This window comes from Montipora capricornis, chromosome 5, assembly GCF_036669925.1.
Source record: "Montipora capricornis isolate CH-2021 chromosome 5, ASM3666992v2, whole genome shotgun sequence".
Lineage (NCBI taxonomy): Eukaryota > Metazoa > Cnidaria > Anthozoa > Scleractinia > Acroporidae > Montipora > Montipora capricornis.
The window spans coordinates 31,421,252-31,433,751 of NC_090887.1; the positions used below are offsets into that span (position 1 = coordinate 31,421,252).

General features: G+C 39.3%; 2 protein-coding genes and 1 pseudogene across 4 annotated transcripts in view; 2 read left to right on the forward strand and 1 right to left on the reverse strand.

Annotated features, from left to right (window-relative positions):
• Window positions 1–6,107, reverse strand: part of LOC138050055 (uncharacterized) — an 11,477-nt gene extending 5,370 nt beyond the window's left edge. The window contains exons 1-4 of one of the 3 annotated variants that reach the window (XM_068896548.1): window positions 5,870–6,107; window positions 3,316–3,369; window positions 826–1,394; window positions 324–445 (exon numbers count right to left, since the gene is read on the reverse strand). In XM_068896548.1, the coding sequence (XP_068752649.1) occupies window positions 324–445; window positions 826–1,335 (632 nt within the window). In that variant the 5' untranslated portion in view covers window positions 1,336–1,394; window positions 3,316–3,369; window positions 5,870–6,107. Of the gene's footprint in view, window positions 1–323; window positions 446–825; window positions 1,395–3,315; window positions 3,370–5,869 lie in introns of those variants that run through there. The other 2 variants (XM_068896549.1, XM_068896550.1) reach the window with 2 other exon arrangements.
• Window positions 1–12,500, forward strand: part of LOC138048714 (uncharacterized) — a 34,196-nt gene that overhangs the window by 21,653 nt on the left and 43 nt on the right. The window contains exon 2 of the mRNA XM_068894849.1: window positions 10,563–12,500. This exon is cut by the window's right edge and continues 43 nt beyond it. Coding sequence (XP_068750950.1) covers window positions 10,756–12,500 — 1,745 coding nt within the window. The 5' untranslated portion in view covers window positions 10,563–10,755. The remainder of the gene's footprint in view (window positions 1–10,562) is intronic.
• On the forward strand, window positions 9,881–10,558 carry LOC138048713 (uncharacterized; annotated as a pseudogene).

Sequence of the window (12,500 nt, forward strand, 5' to 3'; positions counted from 1 at the left end):
TTGACAAGTGACATAACCTACCAATCAGCTTCTTTGGTTCCCATGGTACAATTGTCTTATTTACTTCAATACCAAATTTAAAAAATCAATGTACCATATAAAACTATGATGTCGAATATAAAAATAAAATCTCAAATTTGAAATTTGGATGTCAAATTCCGAAGTTGAATTTTGGTGAACATATACAAAAACCAAAAAATTGTAGAACCCACTGAATTTTTTGTGCCTTCAAAGCCTACCGGTAATCTAAGATTACCGCTAGTTTTAGCAATGGTTGCAGCAGATTTTGTATTTGTTACTTGCTTTAAAGTCTTGTCACTTACCAAACCAATTCCATGTGTTCATTCAACAGTTTGTCAATTTCTTGTCTGGCTTTCTTGTCATAAGTTTTCTCTTTTGCCTCTTTGTACCGGGTGCAGTCTGTACATTTCGTAAATCTGTTTTCCTGTATTGATGACAAAAAAATAAGGAAACACATGGTAAGATTTTACAAAAATGCCAAAGAACTTACATTCACTGTGACAGTGTCATAGCATAAAATGCAAGTTGCGATGACTTGAAAGTTTTGGTTGATTTTCATTGTATATGTGTTAACAAAAGCCACACGTCAGAAATTTCAAGGACTAGACACTGTTCCTTGAAATACATGTAAAATGTATGTGTAAACAGTGCCTTGAAATGTTAAAGTCCAAATTACAGCCTGTTTAATGCTTCCAGGCTGCCAAAAAAATATTTTTAACGCCAAGCAGGTGACCAAATCTAATCCTTAAAACAACTTCATTTGCTACAATGTACTTTCTACTAAGAGCAAATCAGTCAGCTTACCTTTGGTATAAGAACATGTGAAAAGTGATCCCTAAAGATGGAATAAAACTGGGAAATACCAATGGATGGCAAACCAAAAGAGTTGTTTTCTTCCCACATACCGTTGTAAATACTAAGTCTTGTAAAACATGACGGCAGATAGATTGTCTTGTCATCAGGCTGGTACTGGCCAACGCAGGAAACAAAGAACTGCAACCATGCTATGCAGTCTTTGCTCTTCTGGGATGGTTTCTTTTGACCTTTATTTCCATGTTCCACAGCAACTACACCCTCCTTGAATCTATTGAAGTGCCGCCTGAACCATTCCTTGTTTATGCTATGAATTAATAACCAGGCCTCTCTACATATTGTTCTCCCTTTGACTTTGAACTCTGTTAGATACTCCCCCGAATCTCCCATGTTACTATTTTCAGACAGGAACCCAAGGATATAGTTGCGTTTCTCAGCGTGATCCATATTATGGAACTGCAGTTCTGAGGAATGTACGTCCTCTATTGACAATTTTCTCATACACTTTCTATCACAACAAGCCACACCCAGCAATTGCAATATACATTCATCATCTCGTACTGAAAAGAAATTAAATTAATTAATTAAAAACTTCAGATTAAAAGAGATCACACACTTGATTGCGAAAAAAACAACATAGCATTCTTTTTATTATAAATCATTGTCTCAAGACTCAGTGATCACAATTGTGGCTAAGTGAATTTGCCCTAAATAAATGGCAAACTTTGACAAAAATAATTACAAGATTGAAATGCCTTAGGAAAATGTCATTCAAAAAACTTACTTTTTCACTACCTCGACTACTAAATTATGACATTGCACAGTATATAACAAAGGTCCATTACCACCCTTGATGCAACGTGATTGCTTGCTATTGTTTTGAGAATCATGCTATTGTTGCATAGTGTATTCTGATTGGCCAACTATTTTTGTCGCACTAGTTTGTGTGGTTTTACATACCAGGTATCTTCTTTAAAGGAGTAGCTTTGTCAGGGCAGCAAGAAAAACATGTCTGCTGCAGCGATCCGAAATATTTTAAACGAACATAGAAATACAAGCAAAAAAATGATAACTAGAGAACGCATTCAAAATCAAGATCTAAAAGATTTTATGGACAAAAATGATTATGAAAGGCTTTTGAAGATTTTTTGAATTTTATGATACTCACGGGGGATGCACAATGCAGTCAGGGTGGAAATAGGCCTTTAAGTCCAGTTCATGTTATCATGCCAATAATTAACTTTGGCACGTTTCTTACAAATATTGTCCACAAAATCTTTCCAGCTTAGCCCACATTTGATTAGAGCATCTACTCTAGAATACTTTGAATCATCCATTGCTGCAACTTTGTGCTTATTTGTATCCAAGTGTGTTTTAAGCACTTCATATGTTTCATCACATAACCCACAGAGGTACGTTTGACCCACTTTTTCATTTACATGATTTTTCTTTGCATAGAGTTGGTGCCAACCTTGAAAAGGAGATTGAGTAGAAGGCACAGTGATGTCCATGAATGGAAACCTATCAAATTCAATAAATTCTGGTTTAAAATTTCTACTCTGATCTTCCACTTTTACAAATGGTGCCATGAGTTTCCTTTTGTTCTCCAAAAGTATTTCTTTTTCTTGGAAGAATGCTCTTTTACAAACATGAAGAATTCTAGAGTGATCAATAACTGGAATGTTCCATTTTGATGCAAACAACTGAATAGAAGATGAACCACTCTGCTTGATTGACTTTCTAAGAAATTGCTGTGATCTTGTTAAATAGTTTCTTTTCATGGGTGGTGCAGTTCTTTGTAATGTTCTATCCATTATTATCATGTCAACATTCTTCTCTAGGAAAATGACAACAACACCTCCATGGTATTTGACAAAGTCTTCTATTTTGTGGGTACTGGTCTTAGCATTATTCAAATATAAGAAAACTCTCTCCCCTGATAGTGTCTGAGGAAAGGAGTTTCTACTGTTGTCTTTCACTGTGGAACGAAACAGTAATTTGACACAGTTTCAAATCACAAGACTTTCGTTTGTGGAAATTGGGAAACAGGTCGTTTCGCCTACAGGTCGATTCGCCTACACACTTAAAGTCGATACGCCTACATATTGTTTTGCGAACTTATTAATAAAAGCTCACGTGTAACACAAAACATTCATGTCCACTCCCGAGTGGACAGTGATAGGGTCTTGGACAAAAGCCACTGACAGTAAGCAGTTGCACAGCTATCAAAATCTTAAGTGACTACACTTCACTTAACCAAACACACTGCGATTAATGGTTACATTTACTCGGATAAACACAGCAAGCGCTAATTACAAACGCTGGCGCGGCACTTACCGAAGGAGGTGAAATTTTTTTTCATTTCAATAGAGCATCTACATGATGGCCATCAGGAACAAATACATTGTAAATATAGAATTTTATTGTATTGTATTCTATTAGGATTTATATTTTTAGAGCAGAGGGAAAAAAAAACCTTACCATGATTAATCCTTTGTTATTAGAATTTATGGAACTGAAGATAAAAATTGTAACCTGAAACAAAAGGATTGACATACTGTTAAGAGGCATCGTTTTACGGGAAAGCTACCTGACACTTTCAAACAGAGCATTCGTGATAAGGCAATTGATTGTTTTAAGACATGGAAGCTGTTTATGAGTAACGGGTAGCAAGTGTATTTAACTTTAATTCAGAGGTTCAAGGAAAGGCCTGAAACGATAGAGAAATATGCTCAGGTTTCTACAGAAACTCACATTTTCAGAAACTGATTGTCAGTGGCTAACTAGCGTACAGTTGAAGACAAAGAACGACACGGCCTGCCCATGTCTCCTGTGCTTACTTTGCTTTGATCCACATTCATGTACATAACTTGCCGATATCATGGCAAAATGATCAGAGTAGAAAAATTACCAATCCAGCTAAACTAGGCAAAAACAAAGAAGGATTCTTATTGGAATAAGGATCACTGAGACGAGTAAATGAGGCGGTACTGGTAGAAATAACCTGTTCCCAATCCGACTTGTGCACTTCGCGGTACGAACCTCGTTGGGGCAAATTCGCGCCAATATTTATCTGAATGACATATAGGTTGTGACGTAAGACCCCACATTGACTATTCCATTTCAATCTTGACTTGTCCATTTCACTTTTGTATTTTTGGCGGTTCCGGCACAAACCATTTGCTGCAACACTAAACCATTTCGCTTTCTACTAAACCATTTGTCATACGTCACCCTAAGCCATTTGGGGTAACACTAAACCGTTTGACATTATGGTAAACCGATCAATGCTATGCTAGACCATTGCGGTTCACGATTAACCATTTGCAGATAAAATAAGCCATTTCAAACTACTCTGAACCGTTTTGTCACATCACTGAACCAATGTACGGTAAGCTGGACCGTTTGCCATTTCACTGCATATCATGTCAAAGTATGCTGATCCATTCAAGACTTGACTTTGTCATTTTGACAAGGATAATTACACCGGTGGTCTTTGGCACTGACCAATTTTGTGTTAACTGCGATGATTGCATAAGGTGACTGATCCATTTCATTAAACACTTAACCACTCGTGTTTTCACTGAATCAATTCACCAAGGGTATCTACACAGTTTCTGAATTGTCTAAACCATTTAATGTTTGTTTATTTCATTTCACTAAGGGTGACTTGTCCATTTGTGTTTTAAATACATCTTTTCAAATTCTGATAAACCGTTCTACAAAGGACAATTAAGCCATTCCGGTTTATTCTTAACCATTAACTAGGCTTGTATTTTTGGCGGTGACGGCTGCCCATATATTTCATTCTACTTATGTATTTTATGTCTTAATATGAGTTGTATGGATTTATAGTTATTTGGCACGTTCACGTTAAAACGAGTCTTGTACTTATCCGTGTAATGTGGATAAATAAAATACCATACCATACCATTCCAGAATACCAATGGATGTGGAAAACAATGATAAGCGATGGAATGCTATGTGGGTTTCGACAAAACACTGACCCCCGGTTAACTGACCCCCCTACTGACCTCCTATAAAATCAATGGGAAAATGAATACTGCTTACTTAAGCCTCAAAACCCCTTTTTAATTTAAACAGCATTGTTCAGCAATATTTAAGTCTAAGCACCCATGTTAAAAAGGTTAGCTTACGTGAAGTAATCGGCCATCACAACAATAATCGAAAACTAACCTTTTTAAAATGGGTGCTTAGACTTAAATATTGTTGAACAATGCTGTTTAAAAAGGGATGTTGAGGCTTAAGTAAGCAGTATTCATTTTCCCATTGATTTTTTAGGGGGTCAGTAGGGGGGTCAGTAAGGGGGTCAGTAGGGGGGTCAGTCAGGACGTTACAAGTCGATCAAAGTCGATCATCGAAAACGTAGTCGATAAGTCGATAATACTCGATATTTGTCGATAATTGTCAATCGACAAGTTTAATTTGTCGATAAAAGTCGATAATCACAAGATTTTCAACTGAATATCGATTTTATCGACAAAAATGCTGACACATTTTTCAATCGCCCACGAAAATGTAAACAGCTTTAAAGTAAATCCGTATGGCAATAAAGTTGAATAAAAAACTGTAAATCAATAAATAAATGTAAATCGGTAAACTAAAGTCTTGGCATAGCCAATCCTGCTTCATTAAACTGTGCTTGGCAACTGTAGCCTCGTCTCCCGCCATAAACTGTTTTTTTTTTGTATTTCCAATACTTGTCAATTGAAATCGATCAAAGTCGATCAAAGTCGATAATCACAAAAAATTGTGTGATCGACTTTTATCGACATCCGATATTTGTCGATTGATTAATATCGAATTTGATCGACAACGATCGACTTTTATCGACTATCGAAATTATCGACTTGTAACGTCCTGGGTCAGTTGACCGAGGGTCAGTGTTTTGTCGAAACCCATGCTATGTAGCATTGTTGAATGATGCTGTTTGTCCACAGCTGATAACACTCATTACACAAACGTTTATTCAAAGAGTTTGTTGCTTACAAAAAGTAACATCAACGCAGCTTACCCGGTATAGCGAGTTTCGTCCGCAAAAAGTTACATCTACGACAGCCTGCCCGGAGTAGTGTAGCTTAATTTGGAAGCCAGTGGTTTCGCACCGTTGCGAGTTAGCGTGCCGTCCATCAAATTTACTTTCTTTCGAAGATTCCACGAAAATAATGAGCCAGGGCTTGGCACTGTCACAAAAGACAGCATCGCTTAGAATTCACTACAGGAGAGGGAAATCTAGTATGAAAGGTTGTCAGTTCAGCTCGGCGCGCCATTTTGAAATGTAGGTTTTTCGGTTATGTAAACCACAGTAAGCTGTAACCTAACTAGTACCCAACTCTCTAACATTGTTAGTCGTGGCCGAGTAACGAGGAAACCACATCTACATACAACGCCTTCGCATCAAGCCAATATAAATTAAACTAGGGGTAATCGAAGCTTAGGCGAGTGCGTTCGATGTTTGTAGGACGGTACAGGTTTGGTACAGGTAGCAACTGAGGGGGGAGGGTGGATGGTTCGTGCGATAGGGAAATGTTATTACAGTGGAACCCCGATACAACGATCCTCGATATAACGATATCCCCGCTATAAAGATAAACATGCTATGTGCCGGCAAAAGTTACAGTAAAATGTATGGGACAGAACCCCGATATAACGATCTTCAATATAACGATATTCCCGATATAACGCTGAGTTCTTAGCGTACCGAGCGTAAAATCTTCCCCGATATAACGATATTCCAGCATCAGCACACAGATGCAACTTCAAATGTTTAAGTTTTGTTTTTTGTTTTGTTTTGTTTCCCTTTTACGATTCATACCACAGACTTTGTTGTGTAACCTTGATAACGTCTAATGCTTTGCAAATTGTGAGTCATTTGATACTCATTACAAGTTTAATTAAACAATATGTACAGTAGTAAAAAAGTACATGTTAATTTTACCCCGATATAAAGATATTTTCGTTTAATTTAAGGCAATATCGTTATATCGAGAATCTCGTTATAACGATACCTCGATATAACGATCTAATTCCACTGTACTGCATCTATGAACGTGACAACTTGTTAGACGTAATCATTAACTATTTATTTGGAATTCTACAAGTAGACAACTACTGAAAATTACTCTAAAATGAAACTGTTACTTGCAAGTCTTTTCAGCTTGTGGTATTGAAGACCTAGGATTACTTTTCTGTGCTGAACTCTGGGACACAATAAATTCAGTTTGTTGATTTCAATGCCGTAAATATCACAAGTCATGATGAAATGGCGCCGACGAGCGCCATATCTCGGTAGATTTACTTTGGGGCACAACGGCCGCCAAGCTTCACAACTCGGTTGATTTACTTTGTAGCACAACCGCCACCGAGCTACACAACTCGGTAGATTTACTTTGCGGCACAACGGCTGCCGAGCAAAACAACCCGGTTTGATGCAAGCGCGAGGAGTCGCACACATTTTCCAAGGACAGTGACGAACCATGCTTAATCCAAAGTAAAATTTTACCGACTTCAGTTGACAGACCTTCAGCAATCTTTCAGCTCTTTTCAACGATGAACGATGGAAGATTATCACATCTCACCAAACGCTAGAATAGATCGTTTACACTGTCACGCAATAAAAAAATAAATCGAAAACCATAGAGTGGAAAGAGTCAAGAATTCGTGATGTTGTAGAAGATAAATGAAGAAGACACTTCTCCAAGTTTTAGGCCTGTGCGTTTCCCCAAACTTCAGATATTCGTCGAAATGTTTCGCAGAAATTTACAGAGCCCAGTATGAAAACGCCATGTTGGTGTACATCTGCGGTGCACCAATATGGCGGCCGGAAACTAGTGTCTGAAAAGAGGTTCTGTTGTAGTCTCTTTTGATAAATCTGGCTCACGCCGCTGGACGGCTTAAATTGAAGCAATCTGTTCTTGTCTATATGGGTCCCAAACAGCAGTAGCATACTCCAATTTTGGTCTAATAATGGTTACATAAGCTAAACGCTTTGTACTTTCAGAACAAGGGTAAAGGCTGCGCCTTACAAAACCAAGAGACTTATTTGCTAATTTGACCACAATATTTTCCACATGAGAATTCCATCTTAGGTCGTTAGATAACATAACTCCCAGATAAGGATGGTTGTTTACGGGAGACAGCTTTTGGCCATCGATGTAATAATCCATCAACACAGGATCCCTCTTCCTAGATATCCTCATAGTATGACATTTAGTCACATTAAACTGCATTTGCCATGTCTTGCTCCAAGATACTAATTTGTCAATATCATTCTCAGAGGTGCCAACCTATGGAGATCTAATATCTGGAGATTTTTTCCATCCGGTCTCCCCACCCCTCCCCCCTCGATCAACCTACCCACTCCCCCTCCCCTCCTCTCCCCCCCCCCAAAAAAAAACGCACCCACCCGTCCCCCATCAGCTCCTTCAGAATACAAGAATATTCTGCCGCCATTGTGAATGTGCGGGAAAACAGGGTACTTATGTCAAGAATTTTTATTGGTTAATCGGAGATCCAATCAAACAATCGGTTATATGGCTATGACAGCTGAAGGAAGCCATTTTGCTTAGTTCTATTAACTTGCGCTTGAAACTCAGAGATGAAGAAATGCATTAAGAAACAATGAAACGAGTTTGAAAAAATCGATTTTTTTAAAACTTGGGAATGCAATTTCAGTCTAGAATGGAGGAACGTCTCAGAAAGGTTCAGAGTCGTTTTTATCCGGGAGATTTAATGACCCGAAATTTGCGGAGCGTAATGGCTGAGATCTCGCCGACACGAGTGGTCTATCCAGACAATTGGCAAGTCAAATTTATTTTAAATTTATTTTTATTTCTATGTTGTCTTTTGGGGGGTCCGTGGAGGGGGTCCGTCGGGGTAGTCCGTGAACCGGTCCGTATATTAGTCCGTTGACCCGGTCCGTATGGGGGTCCATGGACCCGGGGTCAGTGTTTTCGGGTCACCCAAGGCAGGCGAGTTGAAATATGATATGATGCGGGCATGTGTGAGATAATACAAACAAGGGAAGTGTGGTTGCCCGCTATGTGTTTGCTGAACTAAAAAGGAAGGAAAGACACAAATGAATCTTGAAATAACTTGGCCATATATATATAGGTATATAGTTTCGTGTAGTTTGTAGATGGATTGAGTAATTTACCGGTTGATTGAATTGTGGCTTATAGGAGTTGATTGACAACAAAGATGACCATGACCTTGGCAGTGGAGGTGAACACACCGCTGGTAGCAATACAAGTCTGACAGAGGTATTTAACCGTAGTTAAAATAAATACTTTTCTTGACTGAATTGCCCCCCCCCCCCCCCCCCACAATTTCCCTATCCTTCTTTATAAAGTCAAATATTAAGACGCGTCTCTGTCGGTCCGGATTGCACAAGCCAATGATATATTCCATTAATGCAGGTAATAATGTGTGAATTGTGGCTTTTAGGTTTTGATTGATGATAGAGATGATTAAGACAGCAGTGTAGACGAATATTCCACAGGTTGTAACACAAGTCTGACAGAGGTATTCAAGTGGGCATTTCATTTCCCGTTTTTCTACTTTATAAAGTTTTATGCCAAATACTTGCCTGGCTGGTATCTTTTTGTCTGGAATAAAAACGTATTGTAAAATTCACATCAAATTGTCTTTTCACAAATGATAGTAAATAAATATGATGGCGGATCTATCATCACTCTGCAATCTCCTGATAATATAATGTAATTCAGTGTAGCTTGGTTAAGCTCTCACAAGTACTTTACATTTCTGCTGTCTGAATGGGACATTTGATATCCTCTAAGAAATTTGATATAATGGACATGTACATATAAATTTACATTTATTTAACTTGAATCTTAACCCTCAACTGCTAAGGTCTGAATGTTAATATTTTGCTGTCTTAAAAGTATTCCATATCCAATGGTTGTCTTTATTCTCATCACCAATCTGCTTGACAATTTGCTGATTACTGACCATGAAAATAAGATGTCCGAGGCTTAACAATATTAACATTTTAATGTTTGTTTTAATGAATGTTTTATTGAACCTTGACGGCTATAGTGATGAAGAAAGCTATGCTGATGAAGAACGTTTCGATGTGTCAAAATCACCAAAAAAAATGAAGGGAAAGGATTACAAGCTGTTCAATGGTAATGTTGAGTGCAAGATGATAACTCTTGAGAGCCTTGATAATCCTTACGTTGTCCCCTTGATGATGAATGGCCAGGAAGAAAGTGCTACAATTATAAGCAAAGCAGTTCCCATCGGAATTCAAGACAATGCAACTTTTGTCTTGAGCCTTGATATACTGGAACACAGATGAAAGATGGATCATGGGTCATGACAGGATGTAAGGCCAAGTTCTACACCATCATAAGGGATGAAGGGGGCAAAGTGGCTGAACTTAAAAAGCTCAACAGTCAAGAAAGTGCCGACGTTGCAGTGAGAAGAAGAACGTACACATGTTCCTCCTACACGTCATGTCACAAGACAATTGTGTCCATCGAATTTGGTAAAGCTATTGAAAAATGGTTCCCACTCGTGCTTCTCAATTGCAATTTTGATGGTCAGCCCACAAGATTTAAGATCAAGAAGCATGGTAATCGAACCTCATCCAATATGGCACACATCCGATCCAAAGAGAGCACCAAGCTTAAAGTTGCAGATAAGGCTGTTGAATTTGGACCAACGAGGGCATTGTTCTTAACAAGAAAGGAAGCTGGTGGTATCTGTGGTGCCGATAGCATTAGTTCGCTCCCACGCAACGTGAAACAGGTTGGATACCTCACTCGAAAACCATCTGAAAGAGGAAATAAGGACCCACTTGCATCAGTCCTAGAACTGCAGAAGACAACTTTTCCTGGCTTTATCCGTCAAGTAGTCTGTAATGATCTTCCCACGGTCATGTTATTCACTGATCAACAGTTGAACAATATTGTGAAGTTTTGCTGTCACGACAGGGTAAACCAAGTCTCTGAACTTGGAGTTGACGTAACATTTCAACTTGGTCCATTCTATGTGCTTGTAACAAGTTTTAAGAATACAGTTCTTCGAGTAAAGGGAGGAAACAACCACCCCTCCTTTTTAGGCCCTGTAATGATCTGCATGACTAGAGACGAATCCACGTACCTATCAATGGCCACAGGCACTGATGATGAACGAGCGTTAACGAATGCCCTCGCGGCCGGTTTCAGGAATGCAACACCTTTGCTTTGTTACATTCATAGCCAAAGAAATATCAAGGAGAAATGTAGAAAGCTCGGTCTCTCCTCAGCACTAGTGTCCCGTATTTGCAAGGATCTCTTCAAAGCAAAAAGTGTATTAATTTGGTCAAGTTCACTAGAAGAGTTTAAGAAGAATGCAACAGCACTCATGGAAGGGTGGGACACCCTAGAAAGGTCCGAGAAATCTGGCCCACCAGCCTTTACACAGTATTTTCGCACCCACAAGCTTAATGACATGCGCACAAAGACGGCTGCATTTGTTCTGAAAGACCTTGGCTTGGGAAACAAGCCATATGAACAGAACATGCCTGAGTCAGTAAATGATATGATGAAAGATTGGACGAAGTTCATTCCCCAGGACATGGACAGACTCATTATAAACCTATACGACTTTGTGCAGTCATTCGATCAAGAGGAAGAAATGGCATGGTTTCAGTTTTCCGACAAGTGGGAGGTCTGCCACCAGTTTCAGCAACACTTACTGACAAAGTGTCATGCAGAGTTGACCCAAGAAGAGCGAAAGGCTTTCCTCAAAAGGGCTAGCAAAGTTTGCCCCGATCCAGAAGCATACAAGAGGTGCTGCAATTTTAAGGTCACACCATTGTCACGTTCCTCATCTCATCCCTGTATAAGGCAAGCAGCGTGTGATCTCAGCGACCTTTCACAGCTGAGTGGCCACTTTTCCAAAGAGGAACAATCGAGTCTACTGGAAAAAGCCAAGACTGTGCTGCGCAACGACCAGTTCCGCCAGGGTTTCAAGGATAGTGTGTACTTTGTGGACAGTGGGGGACCCCTTCCTCACCGGGTTCAGTGCTTTAAGAGTGGAAAATGTACTTGTGATTGTAATTTCTTTGGGCGAAACAACCTTTGCCATCATTGCCTGTCTATTGCCATCCATCTTAACTGTGTGGCAAACGTTGTGGAGGCCTACCAAGGCCGAAGTCTCAGCCGGATATCAGCAGCTTCTGCTCCAAAAAATGTTGGTGGGAAAGCTCCATCTCGCAAGCGGCATTTACCTGCAACTGAAGTAGCAGTCCACCATTCAGATACAGATGCAGATGCACAGAATACAGAAGCAAATTTTCAAGCTGAAATTCTCAATCCAACAACTCTTGTTATAAGAAGAGCAGCTAGACCAGTGGATCCCCCACCCTCTGGGCCTTTGGTTCTTAAAAAGATTGCCGGTAACATCAAGAAGTGTGCTGGCTGCTGGAAAGCTGTAAAATCTAATGTTGTGGGATTCCAGAGCCCCGATGATAAGCTGTATTGTTTTGCTAGATTTGAGCGCTATCATTTTTTCAACAAGGAAACGAATGCTTGGCAGTTGGTAACATCGACGAGGCACTACCACTTAAACCCTGTGTGCACAAAGGTGTCTTCAAAAATAATATCTGATCATAGTCTCATCGTCACTAGTAGCCTGCG